This window comes from Aythya ferina (genome assembly GCF_964211825.1).
Source record: "Aythya ferina genome assembly, chromosome: 3".
Taxonomy (NCBI): Eukaryota; Metazoa; Chordata; class Aves; order Anseriformes; family Anatidae; genus Aythya; species Aythya ferina.
The window spans coordinates 49,178,500-49,206,374 of NC_140298.1; the positions used below are offsets into that span (position 1 = coordinate 49,178,500).

General features: G+C 44.4%; 1 protein-coding gene across 2 annotated transcripts in view; it reads right to left on the bottom strand.

The window, feature by feature from the left end:
- Nucleotides 1-27,875, bottom strand: part of FNDC1 (fibronectin type III domain containing 1) — a 68,127-nt gene that overhangs the window by 26,808 nt on the left and 13,444 nt on the right. Inside the window, exons 2-9 of one of the 2 annotated variants that reach the window (XM_084512589.1) lie at nucleotides 12,467-12,676; nucleotides 10,595-10,693; nucleotides 9,750-9,864; nucleotides 8,698-8,885; nucleotides 8,106-8,213; nucleotides 4,544-4,732; nucleotides 1,780-4,167; nucleotides 691-806 (exon numbers count right to left, since the gene is read on the bottom strand). In XM_084512589.1, coding sequence (XP_084368715.1) covers nucleotides 691-806; nucleotides 1,780-4,167; nucleotides 4,544-4,732; nucleotides 8,106-8,213; nucleotides 8,698-8,885; nucleotides 9,750-9,864; nucleotides 10,595-10,693; nucleotides 12,467-12,676 — 3,413 coding nt within the window. The remainder of the gene's footprint in view (nucleotides 1-690; nucleotides 807-1,779; nucleotides 4,168-4,543; nucleotides 4,733-8,105; nucleotides 8,214-8,697; nucleotides 8,886-9,749; nucleotides 9,865-10,594; nucleotides 10,694-12,466; nucleotides 12,677-27,875) is intronic. The other variant, XM_084512590.1, reaches the window with a different exon arrangement.

Genomic DNA, 27,875 nt, shown 5'->3' on the forward strand with positions numbered 1-27,875 from the left:
GTTGGCAAGGAAGACTTGAATTTGGTGCTGGGGAAAAGGCTGTAGCAGGAGGGACAGTAAATCATGAGATCAGACAAAGTCTGGGCATTTAGGCACCTATCCACACTTCCAATTAATGGTGCCCAAGCTCTTCTGACAATACCACTAGGAACTTTGTGCATGAACCACAAAACATTTGAAGGTGTCACCTCCAGGCCTGTCACTCCAGGGAAGTTACTGTGACACATGTGCTTTCATGGCACCATGCCACTTTTGGAGCGACTTGGTGTGTCCACACTTGTTCACAAGCTTCTCCCTGGAGCAAAAATCTGGAAGAAGCACTGCTGAGCCCATCCTTCACAGGAACTGTGCCAGGCAGCTTCCATGCACACTGCACAGTGGGCAAGCCCTGTGTCCCTGCGTAGTACAAGTCTCCTTGACTGTGAGGAAAAATGTTTCGCTAAACCTATAGGAGTAATGCTATAGCTGAAAATTCAAGCCATTAGGCTTTAAATCAGACATTTGAAATGTTCAAATAATGAAACACAGTATTTGTCTTTAGACTGAAGCAGAAAAGTGGAATTACATCACTAAACACAGCCTCATTTTATAGCATCTTTGACTGGCGACACTGTGCTCTCTTTTCTCAGTGAAAAAGTATGTAAAATAAAAGGCCAAAACATCTTGAATTTGCAGAGAAGGTCACCCTACCCACTTTGTTCCTTGAGGGCCATTGATTACTCTCTGTCCACTTGGTTTTCCGTTATTACCAGGTAGTATTTTTCCATTTCCATTTTTTGTTGTAAGATTAGGCCTGCCATTGTAACCTGAAACAGAGAAGAAAACACACTATTCTGAAGAAAGCTGTGCATACTACATAGAACAACTTAAATGCAAAGGAATGATGAATGTACTGTTAAGTGCAAATCGTGTGGATGTATTTTACTGGTGCAGGTTATAAAATGACTCCCACTAGCAACTTCTAAGTTTTTGTTACAGTTGCAGATATTCAGGACTTCATCATTATAATGTGCCTCAGAACCTGTGTTCAATATTCAAACATTAAGCAACTGACCCAAGCTGTAACATCACTGCTGGATCTGAGTAGCCATACAAGGCCCAATCCAGCAGCCCCCTTGCTTGCCATGTGCTGCAAAGGAGGTGGAAATGCTGCCAGTAAAATGCTTTGGGACTTTGTAAACATCTGGGGAGTGTGTTGACAGAAAAAAACATTATTAAACAGAACAACTTTCTTAACCAAACCTTACACAACGCTGCAGTGATGAACTGCAACAAGAGGGGATGGGAATTACCACCCTGTTGTTTACCTCTGAAAGGAATGTCTCTCCTCTAGCTACACAAAAGCACACAGCTCAGAACTGGAGAAGCTCTGCTACTGGCCTGCAGGCCTTCCAGCTCAGAAAGGGTGGTGATTTTCCCATCCTAGCTCAGAGACTTGCCTCCAGAAAATATACGTGAAAGGATTATAGATAAATGAAACTTCCACAGCCATTGACCTCCTGACTCCATGGGTAGAGACAAGCTGGTGTTCTACTTCCATACAGAAAGCTTTTAAGCTTTCTTGCCACAAATCTCATCGTCCATGTTATTATTTAAGGTTCACTCCCATCTGAAGGCTCTGCAAGCTGGTGGACTTCCACACAATATTGAATCTGACTAAAGCATAGCTAATAAGAAAGCACAGCCACATGATTCATGTGGGCTAATTACATGATGATCACATTGCTAATCTTATAAAAAACTCAATTCAGTAAGGTTACTAGAACAAAGATAAGATACCTTGCCTATAAGGAGGTCTGACAAACTGCCGCTGCGAAGGGCTCCGTAGCCTGGAGTTCAGCACTCGCTGGCGAGGGGACAGAGTGGAAGAAGAAACGGTTGGAGGAATGGTATGCGCTGTTGTAGATGCAGAAGGACGCGGCCAGACAAAGCTTGGTTTAGATGGGGTATGTTTGTTAGGGGAATGAGTAATTCGTGACACTATAGCAGAGCTGACTGGTGATTCAGGAGAAGACATTTTTAATGTTGGAGTTTCTTCCTTCTCTTCCTCTTCAGATCTTAGTTTGTGAGGTAGAAGAGTGTCCATAGATTTCCTTGTATTGCTAGTAGTGTCATCATATGTGTTTTTGTTACCTCTAGAAACAGAAGGGGACCATTTTGCTGCCAAAGATGTGGGTTTCTCTTCCCTTTCTTTCTCATCATATTCACTGTAATAATCATCCTCTTCATTAGAAATTGACTGACGAGATTTAGAAGAGGAGGAAGGAACTTTTTGAGGAAGTTCTGTTTGGGACATTTTAGACGGCAACAGACCATATTTTTTCTCTGTTTGGGACACTGTTCTTGTAGCAGCCCTAGATCGAGTAGGTAATGAAGGACGAGTTTGCCTTGAAGAAGTGGATGGCAGCTTTGAATTATACTGATTTTCTTTTGCTGTGTCACTGGCAGAACTGGAGTCTGGCTGAGTAAGTTTTGAATTGTAGGAAGGTACCTGAGAACGTGGCTGCTGTTGCTTTGAGAGAGATGAGCTTGAGCTTCCCTGAGATGCAGGCAATCCCCTAGAAGAGGACACCTCTTTAGGAAACACAGAGCGGCTGCTGGCTCTGTCACTGCCTTCTGTTACATCCTCATCATCATCTTCCTGCAATTCTTCATTGCTCTGGGATAAGACAGGGGACGGGAGGCGTCGGCCCCTGGAATGCAGTAAGGAAGGACTGGTTTGTGCCTTCTGCAGAGGCTCTGAGCGGGAGGTCTTCTGGGGTGGAAGATGAGAGGGGAATGTCTTTTTAGGCAAAGACACACTTGGTTTGGATCGAGCAAGGGTTTCTTTTACTTCTCGACTGTCCTGCTCTTCAAGCTTATGTTTAGAAAGAGGAAACTGCAAAGAATGCTTTTCTGGAGCTGCTACTCGACTTTGTTGCTCTTCTCCTGAGTCGGAGTGGGGTGACTTTTCACTGTGTGTCTCTCTGAGGTGAGAATCAGGATCAACATGAGGATTTTTTCTCTTCGAATAGATGGCTGAAGAAGACTGCCTGGAAGAGGGTAGAGAGGGATTGTGTGCAACATCTGGAAGTAAAGGGTTTTCATCTTGTGACTCCTCCCTGTAACTCTTATCCACATCCTTTCCATTAGATTTGGCACTGGTAGAGGAGTGAGAGTGAGGTGAAGAGTGACCAGAAACAGCAGACCTTGATGAAACTGCCACCGCTGCTAATTTTGAATCCTTCCATGTCCGAGAACTGGAGCCTGAGGGAAGCCTTGTTTGCTGTGACCTAGAACTGGGCTGTCCTGCTCTGCCCTCCGCTTCCTCACTGTCAAATTCATTATGACTGTCATGAGCACGGGAGTCTGTTGATTTGGAAGAGGGTTGGTGTGAATGACCTACAGACCCAGACCTACTTGGATGGCTTGGGACCACCTCCTGAGACACAGCAGACTGACGGTTTGATGGCAAAGCTAGGCGGCCAGGCTCTGAAGTTTTAGAAGGCACTTTCACCAGCACAGGATCTGGCTTTTCTTCCACATTACCAGCAAGATCATTATTCTTAGTAGGCGGAGAATGGGAAGAAGCTTTAGGAGAAGGCACATTAGCATTGCTTTGCCTCAGTTGCTTTGTTTCATTGTCTGTGTATTTCGGAACAGACGAGGCAGAAGAGCGCTGTGCTGAGGATGGTGACAGTGATGATGGCTCATGTTTCTCTGTGTTCACCTGCCGTGACACCTCTGATGCGTGGGTTCGAAGAGGGGTCCTCCCTGCGGTAAGGACAGGATGGATTGTCCGACTGGGGGACACTGGTCTAACAACCCTCCTTTGATCCTCGGCTTTTGGTGGCATCGTTGCAGCTTCTTCGGATGAATTGTGATCATCTGTCACTTCGGTGGACTGGAGATCAGATTCCAGCTCTTCTGTCTTTCTGGAAGGTAACTGAGATTTACTTAGGACCCCTCCTCGAGACAAGATTTTATTCTTGTACTCAGAAAGAAGACTCTTTTTATCATTAACACCAGGTGAACGAACAGATGACTGCTTAGAGGAAAGTGACATCTGGACTTTTGAAGAAACAGAGGAAGTTTGAGAAGTAGATGAACCAGTATTCACATTTTTTTTAGCCTCTGAATTGTCTTGAATATTTTTCTGTTGGTGGGCAACTGAATCTTCATTGGGAGCTGAAAAAAAAGTGTTTGTTCATAACAATACAAGAAGCACAAAAACTGACCAAGAAAATAAATCAGCCAAGTAGCAAGAATGAGACAACATCGGAACATATGAGACAAAATTTACTTCTGTACAAACCTATTTATATGGAATTATCATAACTTGGGTAAAACTTCAAGCAATTAAAATCAAATATCTAAAAGCAGGGACTACAACATGCTATCAGTGTAATGGAATCTTTAGCAGAATGTAGCCACATCAATGACATGGTTTTGCACCATCCTGTCTGGAATGCAGAGGAAGCTAAGAAGAGTAAATGAGAATGAACATAACTGGGCCCAAGAAAATAATGTCAGACTAAGCAATTGGTGGGTGGCTGGTTCTTACCTGCTGGGATGGCGACACTGAAGGCTTTAGACTGAGGACCTGGTCCCCTCCTGTTTGCAGCACGAATTTTGAAAATATAGCGCTCCCCGGCCTGCAGACCGTCTACTATGGCTGATGTTGTAGCTCCAGAGTAGGTGATGGACTTTGCTCCAAAAGGCTTGAGAGCGGGGGCGTATGAAAGAATGTATTCTGAAATGATTTGGCAGACGGTTGGAAGGAGGAAACTGAAAACAGTCCTGTTTCCAGCGGACAGACTGTATGGGTAGGATGAATTAGAACGTGCATTACTAAAATTAATACACTAGCAATGCACGCTGAGTCAACAGCTGGAGTATAAAGACATGAATGATTATATATATATTGGTAAGTTGAATAAATATTTCTTCATCTTAGAAGGAAGAAAAAAAAACAACAAACAAATCATGTTATTGAGCTAACAGCTGAGACAGAATATGTTAGCTATACCTCTGCAAAATAGATAGACAACAATCCCCATCAGTGTGAAGAGTCACCAATAAGACCAGGATGACAGCCATGCATTCCAGAGAAGGCCTGGAGGAACATGAGAAAGTTACAGCACCAACTACTGCATGGTTTGGTGTGCTGTACCAGCAGGCCATTTATTGTTCCTGGACACTGACCAATGAAGGAAAAAAAAAAGAAAAAATGGGAAAAAAAAAACAACAACTCTGAAAAAATTAACTGCCCCAAATCAAAAACAGAAGAAAGCTAGAAAGCTAAAAAAAAGAAAATGTTCTGGAGGTAGAAAACATATATGAACACTGCCAGGAAAATATGAACTGCCCTACTGCCCGTGGAAATCCAGTCTGGAAGACAGTGCAAATGTTGGGTAGATTGCAGCTCACTACAGTTGGAGTACCTGTGCTGTTACAACCAACAGAGCCTGAGAAGATGTTAGGATTCCCAGGGGAAAGAAAAACTTTATACTTACTGATTAGTTACTGTGACATCTGCAATCAGCAAGACATGATCCAGAGAACATTATTGCAAAACATAACTTCTTCATAATGGTGGATAACCCACAATCACATTGCTGACTGTAGCAATGTCAACAGCAAATAATAAAGTTTTAAATTTTTCTTTCCCATGGCAACTCTTTGGATGAAGATCAAAATGGCGTATTCACATATTTATCTTTCAAAACACCAGTATTAAAATCAGGTGACATTACTAATGACCATTAATTACTTTCTCAGCCTACATTTCCAACACAGCCTTGACACAGCTCTAACTGCACTGCATTTTGAGACCCTAGCTGTGCAAAAGCAGCTCTGCCAGTCCACTAGGGTAAAACTCTACCAGCTCTAAATGTTGTATCATATACAGTGCTGGAGCCTGAGGGGTGTCCACATGAAAGCACCAAAGCAATTTTATCATGTGAACAATATTACTGCAGACAAATACAAGTGTTTCCAGCTGAGCCTTTACTTTGAGGGGTTTCTGCACTGCGGTTTTAGCTGTCATCTACAGCAGGTAAAATCCATGCCTTGACGATCGAGGCTTTTATTCAGAAAGGACTTCCATAAGGAAATAACAGCACTAGATGTTACCAACCGGTAGCAATATAACCTCTGTCCAACAACATTACAGCTTTTGCTGTCAGACAGTACTGTGTTTAACCACAGCAGGTGACAAGCACCCCTGCACAGGCAGCAAAACACAGCCTCATCGCCACTTAAACTCGCCCTGCTCTCACCTTTCAGTTCAGGGTTACAGTGATACCTGTGCACCTCATTCACTTTGCATAGGGAGGGATATCTCAGCCTTCCCTAGGGGTAAGGCATAACTGTGCGCATGAAGAGGAGTTTTCTCCTTACACCCTCAAAGAGACATATCTCAGAGTGCAGGTAAGACCTTAGCCACATGCAAGACTCCTTGTCTTTTGAAGCCTCTGTAAGAGGCAGTGGTATCAGACTGAAACAGGATTTTGAAAATAAATTTCAAGTGAATGGCCAGAGATCTCTAGAAAATAACAACACCATTATGGACTGGAAACTTATTTTTTTTCATCTGAAAATGAGACTATATTCATTGCATTAAAAAATAACATCATCAAAATCGAGAAAAAAGGCACATCAAGGTACAAATGTATTTACTGCTCAGTCAAAAAAATAAAAACAAAACAAACGCACAAACAAAAAACCCCACACTGGTTGTATTAGAAGGCATCATGAACTTTGGATTTGATTTTTTTGTTTGCTTGATTGAGGATGCAGAGATGTTTTAATTACACAGGCACTGGTGTTACTGCTGGTAGCTTTCAAATGGTTATTGGATTGCAATTTCTCCACCACTTTAACATGTGATATAAACATGTAAAAGGGCAGGGTTGAAAAAAAAACAAAACAAAAAGACAAAAATTCCAAGACAAAAAGATTATCATGTGCTATCAAAATGACTATGAAGTGCTAATGGCGGTTTAACTTAGCCAGTATAAATATTATGTATGCCGTTTATTTAGTTTAAAAATAAGGCCTCTCCTGTAATACTTCATACCCAATGAAAACATAATGATATATTAGGTACATAAAAGTGTTCAGCCCTTAAATATCAGGTATCTTAAAGTAATTGCCCTGTGTGAATCATCTAACACATGGATAAATATGGACAAAGGGTCACAGACTGCTCAAAATTAGGAGCAGATTTTAAATTTCAGATAATGTCCCTGCATGACCCAACTTTAAGAAATAATGATTCTTGGACAGAATTGCAGCTCCATTGAAGTGATTGGCAAGATTCCTATGGACTTCAAAGAGGAAGGAATTCCACCACTGCCTTAGAGAATGCATACAGTAGGTCTTTTATGTGGACACGGTATATTCCCCTCCAAGCCCATGGTTTTTGTAAAGCCTGAGATGTGACAGTGCTGATAAGGCACCTCCAAAAACCTGTGTAACTGGAGAACACAGTCCCATCAATCAATGGAGAATGGGAGCAGCCCAAAATCCTGGCTATTCCTTTTTGGAGGGAAAAAAGGGGGAAAAAATCCCCCCCCTTTTTAAAAATAAATCTATGCAAGTGAATAGCCACTGACAAATTGTCTTTACATCCACATATGATAATGCTACACTGCACAAACCTTATGTGTGAAATCTGCTGAAATCACTATTTCTGCTTGCTTTATAAGCAGAAGCTTTCCTTCCACAATAAACTAGAAATAAAACACAATATAAACCCACTCACTTTCTTGGCAACTACCCAACCCTTCCTAGTTTACTTCTTTGCCTAACTTAGAAAACCTTTGGTAAACATCCTTCTGGAGCTTCGTTTCAACTTGCTTATTAACGAAGAAGAGGTAAGTCTGCATGCGTGATGCCCCAGGAAGATCTGTGACATCCCAGGCACAAGGTGACAGTTTCCCAGCAGCACAGTAGAGTAACTGAAGCTGGGCTGGAAACAAGGAGATCCTACTTGGGTGTAAGACACTACCAACCAAAAAAGTTCCGGCACAGTCAGCGTTTCCAGCTTGTGGCAGAGCAGCAATCAGGTTTTGAGAAGACCAGCTCCTTGTGGGGGTTAAAAACCAAGAATGATGACTTACCTTTGACTTTTCCTTCACTCTCTGGGAGAGCATCCCAGGATGCTGCTACAGAGGTTGGTTTGCCCTTTAATGGCCAAACATCCAGATTTTCAGGTGCACTGGCAGGAGCTGTGAAACAGCCATACCCAGAAAAGGCAAGTAAGAAAGACTGACCTGTATAGCACATGCTTGCTGTTCCTTCTCACAGCAGAACTGCCTATATGGTCATTTGAAAGACAAATGTGAAGTACACACATGGATCAGGTCCATGCATGCCCATATTACATTTCTACATCGGATTTTGGTTGTGAAGTTTTGGTCCATACTTTCAGGGACAGGCTGTCTATATGAGACTGCTACCATGGTTCAGGAGGAAATACACAATTCAGTCATCATGGACTACTTCCCTATATCAAAGGCGCTCCAAGGCTTCTTCTGTGGAGGCAGAACCAAATTTTGCTGCCCACGCAGAGGGACAGCAGCCGTGCTGCTGCTCCCAAAGGAAGGAGCAAACACAGCTGCAGGGGGCCAAGCTGCTGAACACAGCAATCAATCTCCCCTGCACTCATCCCTCCACAGAAGCAGCAGATTTTTTATTTTTTTAAATACATACCCGCCTCCGGGGTTCGCTGGTAAACAGACACACTCCATTTGCCTTCCTTTTCTCCATCCAAGATCTGAACGGCAAACTCGTACATGGTGTCTGGTGCCAGGTTCTCCACCAGCGCCCGCCGGTTGGACACCTGCTTGTAATCCCACCTCGCCGATTCCCCCTTTTCCCGATAACGAACGCTGTACTGCCTGGCGTTAGAAATACACAAGCACAGAAATTCACTCATCAAAAACTTTAACAGGACCAGAGGGAGAGCAGACAGCCCCGGTGGGCCCAGCCCCACATTACTGCCCAGTCCCCATCCCAAGGTGAGCACCTCCAGTGCCAGCCTCGCCTGTGCAGGCTCACTGAGTCCGACTGCCTTCACCCCACAGGGTTGACTGCTCCTCCCAGCCTCCTGCTGAAAACACCCCTTCCCACAGGGGAAGCTGCAGTGCTTTCCAAACCAAGCTGGGCATCCCAGGAGGCTCCATGCCTCCATCCCACAGATGTGGCCAGCTGGTTGGAAGCCCCTCACTCCTAGAGCAGCACTGGTGGCTCAGTTCCCACATGCTGGCCCAGATAATCACCTCCACAATGAAACGGAGAGCATCTAACGTGACCACCCCTCTTGCTGTGCAGTTCAGCCTCAGGTTGTGCAGGCCTTAGCTGTTCCCAGGCTAAGCAGCACAGCCCAGCACTTTTAGGTCTTTGGCAGTTTCCGGCCCATCTCTGTTTGTTTTGGTCTCCAGCCAGTGCGGTGTGAGGCCATCAGCCATGTTCCCCTGCTCATGGGAGACCATGACTTGCTCAGCCACGGCTGTATGGAGTTTGTGCAGGGTCTGAGGATGCAGGGGGCACTGGAGGTGTACATCACCCCCACCTATCCATGCCAGATTTCTCTGAAGCATCCCCTACCAGCCACCGTCACTGGTACATGCAAATTTCTGTGCCCTAAGTTAAGTTGTTCCCATAACCAACCATCGTTAAATAAATGCAAAACTGATCAGAAGTGCACTGACAGAAGTTCACCTCTAGTATCTGTTCAGAAAAGGAAACATGGGGCTAACTACCTATTTGCTGTAGCCTTCTGCTTTTCATACAGTGGGTCTGTCCAAGCAACGAGCACAGACTGAGAGGACATAACCCGAACAGTTATGTCCTGTGCCACCTCCACCTCTTCCTCCTCTGAAATGGGAAAATAAAACAGCACATCAATAACAAGAATACTGGAGATCTCAATTAAAATAAATAATAAAAAAAAGACACAGTAATACACATTACAATAGGCAGACAGCACAGATGTATAGCAAAGGTGACAGCAGTGAAAAGTGAGTACTTTTCATTACTGATGGTACCTCATGACAATGTAATTTCTTCTGTTAGCTGTCTGCTTACAGGACCAGAGTACTAATTATTCTACAGTCCTTAAATATTTTACTAATTCTCAAACTGTTACATACAGTTTCTCTTTGACCGCTGCTACAGTATGGAACACTTTCCTTCCAAAAGGAAGTGAACACTTTAGCTGACCATGTTGACTGGAAATCAACCCTGTAGATAATGGTGCAGAGATGTGACAAGAAGACACTCAGATTTGGAGATCCTGTCTTTGATTTAGTCAAGCCTTCCCATGCAGTTATTGAAGTGCATAATGTTTGCCAATAGCTACAGCAGAGAAAGTCAAGAAAAAAAAAAAAAAAGGAAAGAAAAAAAGAGAAAAGAAGCAAAACCCCAACCACGTTGCCAAATTCTATCATTTTATTAATACTGCTTGAATTACAGAAGCAGAGACATCCATTAAGCTCTTTAACCCACACAGAAGAAGTTAGCTCTAGCACTTTTAATTAAAAATCAAAGCTGTCTCATTTCATTCAAATGTCTCCAAGAATTGACAGCTGATGTGAAAGAAGCATACCTGTGACTTTCCTTTTAGTTAAAGATGACCTATAGACAGGTTGACTTCGTCCTTGGGTGTTCCGTGATGGCAGCGAAACAACATGAACTGATTCAGAGGCTGTTCATACAGGGAAAAAAAAGAGAGGCTTTCCTTAGCCTTTATCATTGTAAATAAAAATCAGTCTTTTCAGGTAGAAACCTATTTGATTCTTGTCTGAGATACAAGAAGAGAAGTAGTTTATTTAGATTCATATCATTTATCTCAGAGATTTCAACATGCATACAGTAAGAACAATCAAGTTGATATTTTAGTAGCAGGAAAGCAAATTATTACATGAAATACAGCAGTACAAGGGTCCTGTATTCTAGGTTTGAGTTCCTCTCCTGTTAATTTGATTATTTAAAAACATTTGTTTTCCCTCTTGATAAAAGAATAGTATAAAAGAAGTGAAAATCAGAAGCATATGCTTAAAAACAGGTCACACAGTATTTCTTCATAAAGATCAAGTACGTTACTGAATTTTCACTAAATCCATGACAAAACAAACAAAACAAAACAAAATAGCAGTACATAACACCTAGGGACATCCACAGCCTGAAGCAACTCAGAGCAGGATGAATGTGTTAGCAATAGCAGTGACAGAAAACACAGCAACCAGGCACAATGGAGGGGCTCAGACCATGGCAGTACTAGATAGCCAACACAACATTTGCCCAGACATGGAAGCACTGGCACCTACAGTGCATCTCTTTCCAGAGCTGGTCTTGGCAGAGAAAGATCAAAAAGTTAGTACTAGGGAAGGGATGAGCAATAACTGAGAGATCGCGGTTCAGAAAGGGTGTGAATAACTGACAGGTGGCCGAGTTCTCTCTCTTTGGACAAACCAAGATAGAGATGTTCTTTTTACACACAACTGACAAAGCAGAAGAGGAAATAGATATTTATATTACAAAGCCAGGAATTCTGGCAGCCACGTGTGATTTTGGAACCATCACCAATTTTGTAATCCAAGACCAGACTGTCTGCGGGATGGGCTTCCAGCATGCAGGAGAGATTTTCAGAGAAAGAAGTTTAACCTTGAGCAAATGCATCCAAGAAGCAAAAAGCAGATGAAACTTCCAGAAAGACGATCAAAGTAAGAGTCATGAGTGCAGATCTAGAGCCCACTCAGGCCAGAGGAGCTCACAAGACAGAGAGAGGTAAGAGAGGAATGATACAAACAGCCTGAAAAGAAATGCTCAGCCTCTGGAGAAATAAAGTTGTTACAAACCCCATTGCTACAGTTAGCTGGAAATCCTTTAGGTTGAGGGCACGTTATCTAGTGAAGGAGTGCAAACCATCACAGCACAGCAGACAGGACAGGACAGGAAGCACAGAAGAGGCCAACCTGACTCTCAGGAGCCTGCAGGAACCAGGACCTCAAGAAGGAACAGGAGAAAACATGAACATACAAACATAACACTGGTATGGAGTCCATGAAATGGTTTTGCTGGTAAACGCTGATACATTAAATTAAAGCATTAACTTTTTCTGCACTGGTCAGAAATAATGCAGAAACACAGTTTTTAAGAGGACAAGAAACAGTGGATTTGAGAGGTGTCCCACCTCATGCAAGGAGCTATGAGCTATGCCTCTTCTTCTCTGCCCTTCCCCTGAGCACAATTAGAGAAAACATTTTCATTTGTAAGAAGAAATCATTCTGACGACTACAATAATCTGATCTATGACCACCTAGCAGCAACAGGCAGCAACAGAAGACTGACTGCTTTTTGCCTGGAGAGCAGCCTTCTCAGATAGGGCAAGTGAAACCAAAGAACAAACTGATGGGGTGATGACCAAGGGCAGTCTGGCATCAACTCACATAGATGATATCAGAGCAATCTGGCTCACCTAGTTTCCTTGCTTCCTGGTTTTGTCGCTCTTGCAGCAGCGGAGTGTAACTCATCCTTCGGCCGCTCTCTCCATAGCCCCGGAGGTGACCCTGGGATCTGCTGCGTGGACCCCTGAAGCCCGCTCCGTAAGGTGGCTTCCACCGAAAGGAAAATCTGCCATCAGGAGACTGCGCACGCACTCTCAGAGGTCTGTTTGGCATGTCCTTCTCTTCAAAAAAACAAGCAAACACACACAAAACCCACCGCAGTTATTATGAAGCACATGACATGTACAGCCGCCCACATATTTCTGCTGCAAACACATCTATGAAATATCATCAGAACAAAGGGTATAATTTTATAGTGTCCTAATTTTGCTATAAAACCCAATGCAGTAACAAGTTTTCCAAGTGGGATGCACAATATTCAACAGGGACTTTTCCCAGGCACTTCAGACAGACTGGCACAAGACACACAGAGTGAACACATACTGTAATACAAGAACTCCTGCCAGAAACTGGGGTTGTCTTGCAGCTTTCCTGTTTTAATCTTTCCCCATTTTTTATAATTCCCTTTTCCATCGTTCAGGCACACAAGTACATTTTTTTTTTTTCTGGCAAGTGCTAAAGGTCAGTGAAAAATGAAGTACAGAACCATTTCACTATTTTTAAACTTGACTTTAGACAGTAATCTACATTAAAAGCACGTTCTCTTCTCCTAAACCCATTGCTAATGGCTCATATTCATCAGGTCTGTCCTGCACATGCCTCTCCTCTTGACTTCATAAAGTCCCGTCATATGAACCCTTGAGCATCCCACACCCTAACTTGCCAAATGGCTTGCATGAGGTACCTGTTAGCAGCGCTCTTTTAGGAGGTGAAAATAAAGCAAGGATTGCTCAAGCAGCTAGGTTGCTTGTACTCAAACCCTCTCACTTGCTGGCTAAGCCAGTGACTGTAACCACAGCAATGTCAGAACAAGAGCCTAGGATGGCACCTGGATGGACAACAACGCACCAAAGTATCCCTGGCCAGAGGAGGAGTGAGATTGTCTTTCCAGCACCAGTTTGGGAGCTTGTACCTATGACAGCACTTATATTATGTTACTTTAACTATGTATTGATGCCTGTATGTCCCCACATACACCAAAAGCAGGTCCTTTTCTAATGTTTCTGCTTAGTGACAGCTTCTATAATCAACCTGTTCACCGGGTCTTGATCTGCTGACAAAGTTGCATCTTCTTACACCCTACCAAGAAACATTCTTCTATTATTTCATCCTTTGGAAAGGACCACAGTGACTCTCAAAGCTGTTTGCAGAGCTCCCTTTGAAATCTCTGTAGGAATCGCAAGGTTTCAGTACCAATCAGGTATATAACACAAGCAGAGAACAGCACACTCCCAGGTAACTCTGCTTTTTCTACCTAAAGCAGCTCAGCATGGTAAATTTTGTCATTTTATTTTGCCTGCAGAGAGGCAGATCACCATTTTAAACATACAGACTTCAGCAGCCCCTCTCTGTTGGCTGCTCCTCACCAGACCAACAAAACGAGGCCATTATAAACCCAGATCAATCAGCCAGCTCAACCAGTTTTACAGATGCTTTGTGTTGCCGGAGCAATGTATATTACCCATATCGCAGCAGTGGATCTGTCCCTCAGTGTTTAATAAAATGTTTTTCTCTATACAATAAACATGGTTGCTTTCATGAGGCTCCCTGCCCACTTTTCAAGGCATATTCAGTCACACGCTATTAAACACCTGCTCCACACAGTTTCTTTTTCTTCCTCTTCTGAGCAACTGCTCAGCACAGATTTCAGAAGCCTGGTAGTCACTGACCATGCAGGCTGCAGCTTTCATTCACAACACCACCATGGAGAACTGAACGATGGTAAAATTCAAGGTGGAAGGGATCCTTGGAGGTCTCCTGCCAACCCTTCTGCTCAAAGATAGACCATCCATAACACTGTGCAAGACCAGCCCTGGTTCTCCCTAGCTCAGTCTCCATGGGTGGAGACTGCACAGCCTCCCTGCAGACCTGCTCCAGCGTTACACCAGCTGCCTATAGTAGAAGTATTTCCAAACATCCAACCCAAACCTCCCAAACTGCAACCTGTGGCTGCTGCCCAGTACATGTGTGGCCTGACACCACCAAGAAATTGCTTTCTTGTAGCCCTCATTCAAGCAGCAGCTGTCTGTGATGTGATGTCCCCTCACCCTCCTCCTGGCCAGGCTGGACCAGCCCTGCCCCAAGAGCATCTCCTGGCAGCCCATGTGCTGTCAGCAGCCACCACCTCCCCACATCTCAACATCCACACCAAACCAGGGTCCCACTGAGTGCCAAGAGCCCATGAACCCGGGGTGGCAGGGAGGGATGCTGCAGCCCATCAACTCTGATTTGGCAGTCAGTCACAGCTTCCAGCTGGAATTAAAAGAGAATTGTAAGGGACAAAGGATACAAAAGGAGCTAGCCCAGCCAGAAAGCCATATGGCAAGCGTTCAATTTAAAACAAATGTGGCTTTAGGCAGAGAAGTTTATCGGCACTAATGCTGAATGAAGCGGATCAGCAGAGGATTTAAAATCAGTGCTTCCTAAGGATTCAATTACTTTCCTCACTGTAGCACCACACTTTACTGCCCGTAGTTCCTACTTCACTGTTAGGTCCACTTTTTACTTATCTTTTCTTGTTACAGTTTGACTGGCATGAAAGCATCTAGGGCAGAGCTATGAGAAAGTGGTTTAGACAGCTTTGATGGTAAATGCTGACCCATCAGACCCAGGTTTTTTGTGTGAACTATGTGCCAGTCTTGACAAGAAAGTGATTTTCCATTAAAAACAAAGAGCAGCAGAATGAAACTTGCCCACCCTGCTGTAGCCCATAGGCTGGGAGCCAACAGCCCAACTCAGGATGTGGCTGAAGGCCTTGACCTCAGTCACAGAGGAAGGTGAAGCTGGGCTTTCTCTGTCCCATACAAGCACCTGCAGGGCTGCTGTCCCAAAGGGTTCAGCTGCACACCACAGAGCCAGCACTCTCCACCAGCGAGGACATTTCCCACTCATTAAGTCCCCATGGGACAGCAAGTCACTGCTTCCTGCTGCTGCAGCCCCCACATCCAAGCACTCTCCAGCTCCTCTCATCCTGACTCCATCAAGTAGCACAAATTTCAGTGAGAAGGACTGTGGAAGCTGAGCTCCACTGAGCCCTAAGAGCCATAGTTTGGTCCTGCTGGCCAGGATCATTTATCTTTACAAAAACAAACAAAAAACCTATGACTTTGGAAAACAAAACAAAACAAACAAACAAAAAAAAACATTGTCCTAAACAAGCAATATTCATTGGGGCAGGCAGGGAGAAGGACAAAAGGGAAGAAATAAATCTGGTGCATCATTCTAAGTCATTCATTTCCCAAAGTAGCCCTTCCTGTGGGGACCCTGAACTCCCTAGGAACAACGGACTTAAACAGTTCACAGCTCATGAAAAAATAATTTGATGATGCTCTCACTACAGGTCAAGCACTATGAGGCCACATCCCATGACCTTCCTCTGTCACTAGGATCCCTTTCATTGCACATCTAGGTGCTAGATGTGGACCTTGGAAACAAGATCTATGAGAATATGCAATAGTGTTGGGTTTTGTTTTTGTTTTTGGTTTTGTTTCTTCTCTGCTGGACTAAAGAAAGCAAAACCTCTTGAAAAATCAAGGCATCATTGTAGTCCTAGACTGAGGGAGGCAAGATCAGGTCCCAGAGAATAGGCAGGGAGAAGAGCGGCTGAAACAGGGAAGACAAAAATAAAAGAAAGAAGTACTATAATACTTCTGAAGGTGACATGAAAATAGGAACAGAAATGGAAATCTGATGCAGACTAGGAAGAAAAAGTGATGAAATTGAGAAATTTGCAAGAGGGAAGTAGCATGGATGGAAATGAGGTAAGGGTGACACAGAGCTGGAGCCACTGGGGGGGATTCTGGGCTTCATCTACCTTTAACACAACTTTGCACAGATCCTCCAGTCCCCTCCAAACAGATTAATCTGATGATAAAAATTGCCTCCCTCAAACATAACAACCTACCTGTGGAGGAATGGTTAAGTGAAATAGGACACGTGGATGTTGGGCAGTTAGGAGGCAATGGGCTAGTAAAGTACCGTACTCAACTCACATGAGTCTGGCACGTACGCAGCTGGCTGAGAGCCAATCAGGATCAAGGACACGATGCCCTTGAGCGATTGGGAAAGTCCCTAAGGCGGGACGGTGGCTAAAAGAAGGAGGAACAAACTGAAAAGAGCGGGAAATGTTAGCCAATGCTGAGCTTAGTTTTTGCAATATGTATGAGTTGATTATGTTCGAACTAGATAAAAGGCGACTGAGCTATCCATTAAAGTTGAAGTTCACTGTTCACTCATATTGAGCGTCTGTGTCTTCCTCCCGTCGACAACAAATTGGCGCCCGAACAGGGACAGGTCTGAACGGGATTTGGACACTGCTGGCAGTGATCCTGGGCCACGTGTTCGACGGAATAAGGGAGGATCCGGTCCTGCAACGCAGCCTAGGAGGTGGAAGGGACAAGAATCCCCGCACCCGCGTCGGGAAGGTGAAAGGGACGTGGAGTCCCCGCACCCGGGAGAGGATCCCGCCGGTCACGCGTCGCTGAGGTCTGAAAGGTGAAAGGGACAGGAGTCCCCGCACCCACAGCTCGGAAGGTGGGAGGGAGTCCCCGCACCCGGGATGAGCCTATAAAGGGTCCCGCCGGAAAAGCGCCACCGAGGTCTTTGGAAAGGCTGCAACTGTATATATAAAGGTATGAAAGACAAGCGGCGTATAATTTGCTCAGATGCTTTTTAGAAAAGCGGAGTATTTTAGATATAGATTGTAGAAAAAGATTTGCCAGGGTTATTAGCATATGCAGTAGCGCAGGGTTGTTTTACAAATCCTGATACAGTTTTTTGAACAAACAGAGTGGTGTAAATTCGGAGATAAATTGTTTGATGATGTTATTAATGATATTAAGTCTGCTAAAAAATTTATTGAAGCCTTGGAGAACAGTCACTAGCGCTTTAGCTACACATCAGGCTGAGCAGAGAGTCGCTGCTGCCGCTACAGAGCGACTGGGATTGCCGGGAAGTGCTGGAGCTGGGCATTGCCCACTGCCGCCTTCAGTGAGAACGGTAACGCTGCCTCAGGGGGCTACGGGGCAGTGGGAGCCTCCCCCCCCTCAGTCACCGCCACGAGCAGCGCTGCACTTGGAGCTCACCGTGTGGTGAGTCGGCACAGAGCAGAGGGACGGACATCAGGACCCTGCAGCCTGTCTGACGTAACCATGGAAGCAGCGGCGGCTGTGCTGCTTCTCTCTGGCATGTTTTTGATCTGTGGAGACCGTGCATGGCAAGGAGTACCAGCCAATGCTTTTGGAGGACCGTGTTACCTAGGGCGACTCACACTTTTCGCTCCAGATTTACACTCGTGGCAGAACTCGACAAGGAGCAGAAGAATTAAACGAGAACTAAAAACTCTGGGTTCTGACTGTAATGATGATGTAGAATTGTGGGGTCCAGCAGAAAGATTCTTTGTTTCTTTGGTGCCTGGTGTGGGAACTGCACACGCTTTGACTAATAAGCTTGCTTGTTGGGCTGTTAAACAATCAAATGTAACAACACAAGTTCTTTCTGAAATGTCACAAGATATGGAGAGTCTAAGACATGCTGTATTGCAAAATAGGGCCGCTATTGATTTCTTATTGCTGGCTCAGGGACATGGGTGTGAAGATGTAGAAGGAATGTGTTGCTTTTATCTTTCTGACCATGGTTAGTCAATTCACGGCCAGTTGAAATGGTTAAGGGATCATACACAAAAAATTGTAGTACAAGATAGTTGGTTTGAAGGTTGGCTTAAATCTGTTTTTGGGAACATGGGTGGATGGGTTTTCTTAGTTAAAGAGGGACTTCGCTTTCTACTTATAATTATATCGATTATAGTTGCTGCACGTATAATCTTTAACTGCCTAACTAAGAAACTAGAGCAACTCACAGAGAAGGTATTTGTAGCGCAAAATAAAAACGGGGGAATTGTGGAGGAATGGTTAAGTGAAATAGGACACGTGGATGTTGGGCAGTTAGGAGGCAATGGGCTAGTAAAGTACCGTACTCAACTCACATGAGTCTGGCACGTACGCAGCTGGCTGAGAGCCAATCAGGATCAAGGACACGATGCCCTTGAGCGATTGGGAAAGTCCCTAAGGCGGGACGGTGGCTAAAAGAAGGAGGAACAAACTGAAAAGAGCGGGAAATGTTAGCCAATGCTGAGCTTAGTTTTTGCAATATGTATGAGTTGATTATGTTCGAACTAGATAAAAGGCGACTGAGCTATCCATTAAAGTTGAAGTTCACTGTTCACTCATATTGAGCGTCTGTGTCTTCCTTCCGTCGACAACACCTACCAAGCGTGCATGTGCACTGGTCTCAGCAACAAGTGGTGCAGAGATCTGTAAATAAAACTTCATCTGCCTCAGGGGGAGAAAAAACACACTGGACTGTATCTAGGAGTTTGCTCACTCCCAGCATGCAGGAAGTGGTAGATTTACCAGCAAGAGGTCCAAACATAAAGAAATCCCAGTATCTTACTTGTAATTGGCATAACATATCTCAACGTCACAGTATGGACATGTTGCACTACTTCTCACTCGCAACACCAACACTGCACCATCTGGGCCAGACAGTTGAGCCCAAATAAATGGGTTTCCAGAAATGGACTGGGACAGCAAGGAGTTTTAAGGCCGTTGAGCAGCAGGGAACATTCCCACCACTTCCCTGGACTGTCCTGCAGCCTGATGCTGCCGGGCATCTCTCCCTACCTTTTGCAATGGTCTAAACCTGGGCAAGTCACTTGAATCCTCAGTGGAAGATGATCTTAAGAGATCCCAAGACCAGATCTCAGATCAGCATGAAAGCTGAACAGCTGACAGCTATTACAGTGCCCATGGCTTTTCCTAGCAGACACAGTAGGTCTGACCTTGATAAAAGCCCACAGGACTGCAGCTGTCTGTTCCTCATGTAACACCTACTCTGGTGCACCAGGATCTCAACCTGATTTCAACAAAAATTCGATGACATCCCAAAACAACAGCAACGAAAAGGCTAACTCTTCAAATGCATTCACCTCCAGCCCCTCTGTTCTAATAATTTTCCAGATTAGCTACCAAGTGCTTGACAGAACTGAGGGCTGATTCTTCTCCATCTCCACACTTTCTCCCTGTAAATACTGCTAGGTTTTTCACTTCTGGTTCCAAATATGATTTCACTGTTTTGTGACCCTCCATTCTGGCCAAATTAGATCAACTACTAACAATCTTCAGATCTCATCTGAAGAGCTACCTGCAATTAAATTAAAAGCAAGCCCTTTTCTGCATTCCAGAACATGAAAATGAGCAACTCCCTTGTGATCTCTTCATTGTGGAAATCCAACATTAGCTACAGCTGCAGGAATTTGTGTATAGCATCTTAGCCCCAAAAATGCAAGGCTGATCAAAGCCCTGGTAGTGACTTTTCACAGTTGAAATGTCCACTAGTATTGCCAAAGTTTGTGTGTGTGTCAGGGCTGTGGGAGAACATTTTATAAATGATGTAAGCCCATAGCATGAGTTCTAAGCCGAGGATAAAACATCCTCTAAACAACCACACAAGGAGGCAGCTTGCACTTGCCAAATCACAGATTCTTCAGAGGCCCCCATCAATTATCCAGCAACGGAAAAAACAGATCAGCTCCAGAAGAAAAGGAAAGTACTGACCCCTAGTAATCAATCTGTAATTGTGGGGGAAAATATCCCAAGCAATTCAAACCTACTAGGATATGAATGTAAAAAGTAGTTGAAATCTGAGGCCACACACACACAAAATAAGGCACTCTCAATTTGCCATCACAAATCTAGGTATTGAATGTTTGCTCTTGCCTTCCCGAATCAGCAAGAACTTCTCTGCATTTTGCTTCCATGTGCCATTATTTCAGGACTGGGAAACTGGATCTATAAAAAGTGTTCTGCTGGAGAGAGGACACATATTTGGCAAACAGTCGGTAGACAATATTCATATAGTCTATAAACATCTACCAACCTCTCTTTTAATTTCAGGCATTAGTCTGAGAGGCTAAGCACAGTGACCCACCATTGGCAAAGTAACAGCTTGAAGAGAGCTGGTTTTGTCAGAAAGTGATCAAATTATGACCTTAGACAAGATCAAGAATGCCAACTGGGAAGGAAATCCTGTTGTGGGAAAAAAAAAAAAAAAAAAAAAAAAAAAAAGAAAGGAAGACTAAAATAAAATGTACCAAACTGCTCAGTTCATTCACCCTCCTCAACAAGTGGATGCTTGTCTTCAGAAGTCCTTACCTGCTCTCTGAGCACAATCAGTTGTCCTCCAAGGTAATTACCTTGCACCACTGCCAACCTGTGAGAGCCACCCAGCTTCAGAGCTGAGCAATTCAGTTTACAAACACCCTGCAGCTTCCCTCCCAAGACCAACCACCAAGGTGGTACCTTGTACCTAGAAATGTACAGTACCTCAGCTAGCTGTTGCTCCTAGATCTCTGAGCTATTCCTTCAGAATATAATGCTGTTGTGTGCCATGCACGCTCCTGAGTACCCGAACCCTACCATCATGGAGGAATAGACATAAAGGTATCAGCTGTACTTGTACCAAAAATGATAGACTGTGAACAGAAAAAAGAGGCACTACATTTTGATTTTCCAACTGGCAACTCTAAAATTAATTCCATTTGTGAAGTAAGACACTTTGTAAGACATCCACACTGCTATAACTTACTGCATCAGCCTCCCCTAAATACAGCTGCTGAAAAACGTATGTTTGCTGATGCTCAAGTTTGTAGCATGTGGCAAATGCAGCTGAGGATGCCTCTACAGTTGCCCCCATTTGGCAACTTTTGATGGGTGCAGACAGTCTCAGGGATGGTGACGCCACAGAAGGCACTGGGGAAACCAGGTTCATGCACCAAGGCCCCTATCACAGCCAGATCTTTGCTAGGAAAAGAATTTATTGCTTGCAAAAATGATCACCCGTTGTGTCTTCATGCCCACAATGGGCATCATTTTCCATGTATCTCTCTGTAGTTTTCTAGCAGGTAAACCACTTAATACATTGGGTTTAAGGGTTGGGACAATTTTGATACACCATTTTATTTTTTCACCCAATTTGAAATAGATTATGAAGAAGTGCAACTGCAAAGGGAGAAAGCAGAGCTTTTCTATCAGAGCCAGGCCTCTAAAAAGCGCTGCAATCCTTTGTGCAGCTCAAGGCTTTCCATCCAGTTGTTATTCATGAACAGCAAAAGAAAAATGGCATTTTATCATCACCGAGAGGCACATTGGAAAGCACAGCCCACCTTCCTCATCCAGCAACTCATGCAGGGGCGGCTGCTTTGTTCCCCGTTTTCACATATTCACTGTTACCTATCTTCACACAGCTATCTCAAAGCCACATCAGCAGAAGAGCAAAGCAGAAAGAGAACAGACAAAATACCACAAGAAGATATTTGTTTTCCACCCAAAAATTAATGCACCGTGTCACTTTGGCAAAACGTTAATGGATTTTTACTTTTTTTTTTTTATTATTTTTTTAGCTGATAGCTTGATCCAAGTTCCTTTGAGAAAATGGGAGCAATTCCACCGGCTTCAACGAGGTTCTGGATCGGGTCCATCCTAAGAAGAGTTCACTCTGCAAAGATATTTCCTGCAGCTGGCGAGCCAGCTCAGGCAGTGCTGATGTGGCCCTCTGAACCATGATATGCTGCCTGCTCCAGCTGCAGAAGACCCCGGACTTGACTTATTTCAGATCAGCCATGGCACGGGGCACGGCACTAACTCTAGCAGGGCTCTTTGCAGCATTGAGGCGCTTAATGCACGTGGAAGTGCAAGCACCTGATCAGAGAAGGTAGGACTGAAATGAGACTAAATCCAGCCTCGGGTTTAGTGGATAGGTAGCATTTTAAAAGGCATTGTCAACCTTGTTCCTGCGTGGACTGGTCGGCTTTTCAGTGCCGCTAATTCACATGCTCAGCTCAGATCTCTTCCTGGAAGCAAGCCGATCAGTTAAAGCGGTGGAGGCAAGTGACACGTAAATCCTTTTGTTTCTCGCAGAAAAATCATTCGGCATATTCCCACACACTTCTGCTTGGCCACAGAAAGCAGGGACTGGAACACTCAAGTTCCTGCACAAAGGAAAGTGTGCCGTAATTCATCGGGCTCCACCAAGGATTTTGGGGCGGAGGACCAGTATCCAACAGTAATGTCTGATTTATGCAATGCTGCTCATTATACCTCTGTAGAGAAGTTACCTGGCATCCGGGGGACATTCTTTCAATTGATAGTGCTAACAGAAGTTTCCAGTGCTCTCTTTGAAGCGCCCTCTGAATGCTGTGTACAGCAGGACCAGGGCACTTTGCAGACTCAGCAACATACTTCTGCCTGTTTAACCCATACATTATGGCTTAAGAACAACCAATGCTGAGTTACTGAAGGCTTCTCATGCTCCCACTGAAGCTGACACAGTTTTTCTTCTGTGCCCGTGCCCTTTGAAGGGAGCACTCCAAACCTGGCTCACCCTCCTCCTTCACACCTGCTGGACACCTCCCATTGAGGTGTCTCCAGTGACCGAACCACCAAGGCCAGCTCCCTCCAGCAAAACCCCCAGCAACCTGCAGGGGCTGTGAGAGCACACCATAACCCTGCCTCGGTCTGCAGACATCCACGCGGGGTGTTGTCCACCCCTTGCCACCAGGCTGAGCCACCCTGCACAGACCAGGGGGGCAGGCAGCAGGACCACCCCTCACCAGCACAAGGAGTGAAGGGCCACAACAAGTTTATTTCAAAATGCTTTCCATCCTGGATCCCCCTCCCACACCCTGACCGAGGTCATTTCCTCCATTTATCCCATGCACAGCACAGCAATCATGTTCAAACTCACTACTAGTCTGTGTCCTGCTCTGCAAGCTTTGCATCTCCTTTATCAAAGATATGCGCTAAAAAGAGACATTCTCTTCTTGGATCTCCATCGGTAAGTTTGGAGGACAAGGCAGGAGATCTGCGAGCAGTACAGCTCCGCAGGACACCATGACATCTGTACAGATGACAGCTTCATTCCTGACTTTCCCAAGGAATCCAAAATGACAAATACAAATGTACAGACTTTTACTATGATAGTATCTTCCAGCAAAAATGATCCCAAATACTATTCCAGACTACGAAAAAGAGCCAGGTCCATAAGTCATATCAACAATTTAACGTTTACTCTCGGCTGACTTTTTACTGAACTAAGTGACCACGCGAGCAGACCTCCTCCAGCTCTGCTGTAGGAATGGTGCTAAGCTGGTTTCTAATGCAGGCTGAGGACTCAACACTCCCAGCTCCTCTGGGACACACTTCAGCACTGTCATGCTGACAAGACCTCAACTTTAACTTGGGGTTTTCTGAATTTAAGGCTTTTAACTCTAACATTCATAAAGAATGAAATACACAATACAATAATAAAGACGTTCTAGCAGTACTTGTGTGCTTGAGAGTTTAACATTTCCCTATGGTTATATATACATGGATATATCTATGATCCATAGACAAAACTTAGAACAAACGCTTTGGAAGATTTAAAAAAATACACCACAAAGAAGTAAACATGAAATGGCGAATACCATGCAGAGCAGCAGCACCAGCATTTGAGAACTGCTCACAGATTAACTGAAATAAAAACACAGTATCATCCAAAAACATCAATATAATTCTGGCTGTATTAGCTGGAGATTATTCTACTCTACAGTGCAATGAAACCTTGCTGCTATAAGAACTGCGCTCCATAGCCAGTGACTACATTGTAAGAAAGATACAAGCCCACCAAGGAAGCTCAAGAGGACAGTTACAAAGACGATAAGAGATTGAAAATAAATGACCTTAGAGCCAGAAAAAAAGGAAAAACATCACTGCACCTGAGACATTAAGTGCTGTCTTCAAAAATGAAGTGCCAAATTGCTGCTGGGATTCCTCTTGAGGAACACTTGCAAAACTTCTGCTAAGGTCACTTCCTATTGAACCCAGGTATTTTCTGAGGAGTTATCAGCAGTCCTCTACTCCATACAACACACTCCATTCCTTAGATTTTTTTTTTACCTTTTTTTTTTTTTTTTTTTTTAACTGATGCAAAAATACCTTTCTTGTTCAACTGTTTGATTCCCTATTATCTCCTGACAACAAGTTTCACAGATAGGTAGGTCTGACCAGTTGGTTTGAACTGTCATCACAGAAGATGGGAAAACTTCATTTGCATCAGTGTGGCCATCTGGAGCATGCCCTTTGGGAAGGGTTTGTTTGCCTACCAAGACCCGAAGATAAAACCTATGGTGCACCAAGCACAGAAACATGGGGATAGATTAAAGCACACCTCTATTTATGTGCAGAGTGAAAATTGCAAAAGGAATGATAATGTCCCACAAACATCCAGTGTGACAATGGGTTAAAAACATGACAGTCAGCAGGTGAGAACACCTGGGGACTGAAATTTGACTGAAGAAAAATTCCCCTCATGGCACACACTTGAATTCTTTGTCTCAAGACTTCATCCAAATCTCTTTGGTGCTCACTGAGCTGAGACCTTGGTAGCACATCATCCCCAGATCATTCTGAAATCTGCTTCCACTCTGGAGGGAGAGGAGGAGGCCTGTCCATGAAGAAGACACAAACCCCAACACAGACTGCCCAGTAAAGCTGAGCAGGAGGGTCCTGAGCTCTGCTGGCTGCACGGCTCAGGCCTCGGGGCTCCCTGCTGCTACCCACACAAAGTGCGCTGCCTGGGCTCCGGAGCATGTGGTTTACATCAGGCCACTGCTTCAGCTCCTGGAGAACTACAGCCGACTGCTCGGCTCAGCAGCCTTTTCTGGGAGCATAAAACACGAGACCCATTCCAGCAGCAGGCCTACTGAAAATTTCCAGGCATAAGATGCTGCGTACGATGGAGATAGATATAGCATAGACTATAAAATCAGGTACAGTATGTAGAACTGTACCCCATCTACAATAAAAGCTTAAATTGCTAAGAGAAAATGGAGCGACGTTTACAGACGAATGTACGTCATAAAAACTTTAATTATTCTCAATTCCCTTATAAACAAAAAATGGAAAAAGCTGAACATTTGGCAGACCCACTTCAGAAGTGTTTTTAAAACCATCTACTTCAAAAGCAGCATCGGAAAGTGGCTTTTAAATCTGCCACTCGAGCCATCCCTTTGCCTGGATACATCTCTGCCACCTGCTGCCTGACTCACATTGGTGTTATTTTATGTTCTTCATGATAGACTTTGTGTAACCTTTTCCATGGTTTAAAACAGAAGGGGGAAAGGGGCTTCTGGCCTCTTTGGTACTCCAGGTTTGACTCAAAATTCCCTGACTTCAGTGAAGACCTCTCCCTTATCATGCTGGTCACAGGAAATTAGTTTTATGAAAAGGGGAACTCATAGATTAAAAGAAAAACAATTTTAAAGGCAAAGACAACCCATTTCTTATACATCATTAAAATGATAAACAGCAATAGCATGAGCTGTAAATGGGCCTGATAAAGCCATCAATCCCAACTGATTCCCCCGTGCACATCATTGCAGTTGCCCATCCCTTCCCTTCCAGAAGGAGGGAGTTTTGTTCTTCTCCCCTGCCATGCACGTGAAATCTCTTCATGCTGACCCTGCATTGCCCTGCAGGACTCCTGGCTGTTTCATCTGGGGGCCCCCATGACTCTCAGACCCATCCTAGTGGGCATGAAATTCACGTTCCTAGGCCTCAATGGACATCCGACTGCAGAAAGAGCACAAATACCAACTTACATCTTAAGCCCCATAAGATAAATCAGAGCCTAAGGGTACTCCAAGTGGTGAGGTCTGTAACTGCAACCACAAGCATGACAGATGCACAGGATAAAGAGAATATAGCTTGTTTTCTTCTAGATAATCCTTTTATAGGCTTTTCTCTAGCTCTTGTCAGAAATTCAGTGACAGCCAGGAGACGTGCCTGAAAAAAAACAGGACATGAATCCACACCAAGCTCCTCATGCAACAGCAAGACATTTTCTGAAACAAAATCAGCTCCTTCAAAGCCTGTGTCATTCTACACTGCACACATGACTCTAGTCTCCACATTATTTACACCTTTGATTTATCATGGCTTTCATACTCACATTCCTCGTTTACTCAGAAGTGACAGTGAGTTAACTTATGTGTTCCTGACAGTCTGAAATGAGGAATCTCAAAACTCTGTCAGGAAAATGAAGAGTATGCCTACCTGACTCAAAGCCAACAGGCCTACTGCTTGGTTAGTCTCCTCTTTTAAATCATGGTTACCTGTCTTTTACTGTTTTTTTTTTTTTTTTTTTTTTTTTTTTTTTTTTTTTTTTTACGCATGTCCTGATATCAAATAAAGTGTTGAGAACACGCTATCCATTGAAGAGAAGAGATGGACACTATGGAATAGCAATCTGCCAAGCAGTGCTAGATATGTGCAAGCCACATCTCTCCTGGGCCATCCCTGGTTTGTCTGTATGCATGCACAATCCTTGCACCCTTCTCACAGCCATCTCTAAAAATCCCGGGGTCTTTAACTGTGTTGGCCCTGGATAAACAGTGTACTTGGTACTAAAAAAGTCCAATAGTACCACAAGAGGCAGCACTTTCCTGAGTGGAGAGAAAGTGGCTTTAAGCCCACTTTGCACATCTCTCTGAGTGCATTGGGCCACTTCAGCCAGCAAGAAGTCAGTGGCTCATGTCAGCTATGTGCTGCAGGGGCAGAGGAAGAAAAGGCTCCCTGGATCTGTGGGGCTGCTGGCTGTGCCCCTGGGATCCCACGCAGGATTTTGGCTGCACAACCAGTGATGAGCAGCAATACCCTCCTCCTGCTCTAATGGCCTGGCAATTTCATCTGCAACAACAGGAAAAGAAACCACTAAGATAACACAAATCTTGCACCACAATGGATTTTCTCTTTATTTTAAAATATATTGACTCCTGTGCTAACAGCTGACACTCCTGTGACATAATTTCACTTCTGTGAAATCGGCACTTCTGCACCCCTAGCTGATGCCCACACAGGTCCACCTGGGCCCAGGCAGGGTCAGAAGCACTCAGATGCCTCTCTCCAGCATGATGCTGTTCTGCCCAGCCTGGACGTGGGACCTGGGCAGGCTTCAGTGCAGTGATGTGATGCCCACATTTGTCCTCACCTCCATCCAAACAGCTTGCAGGTGAACCTCTCTCTAGGTGGGCCTACAAGGATGCCAGGTAGCAAGAAAGAGAGAGTATTGTTTCCAGGCTGTCATGCATAGCCTTCACCACTGCTTCCCCTCCCTGCATCCCAGCAGCCTGAACTAGCTTTGAAGTGGGTTGGCAGGGGACATAAG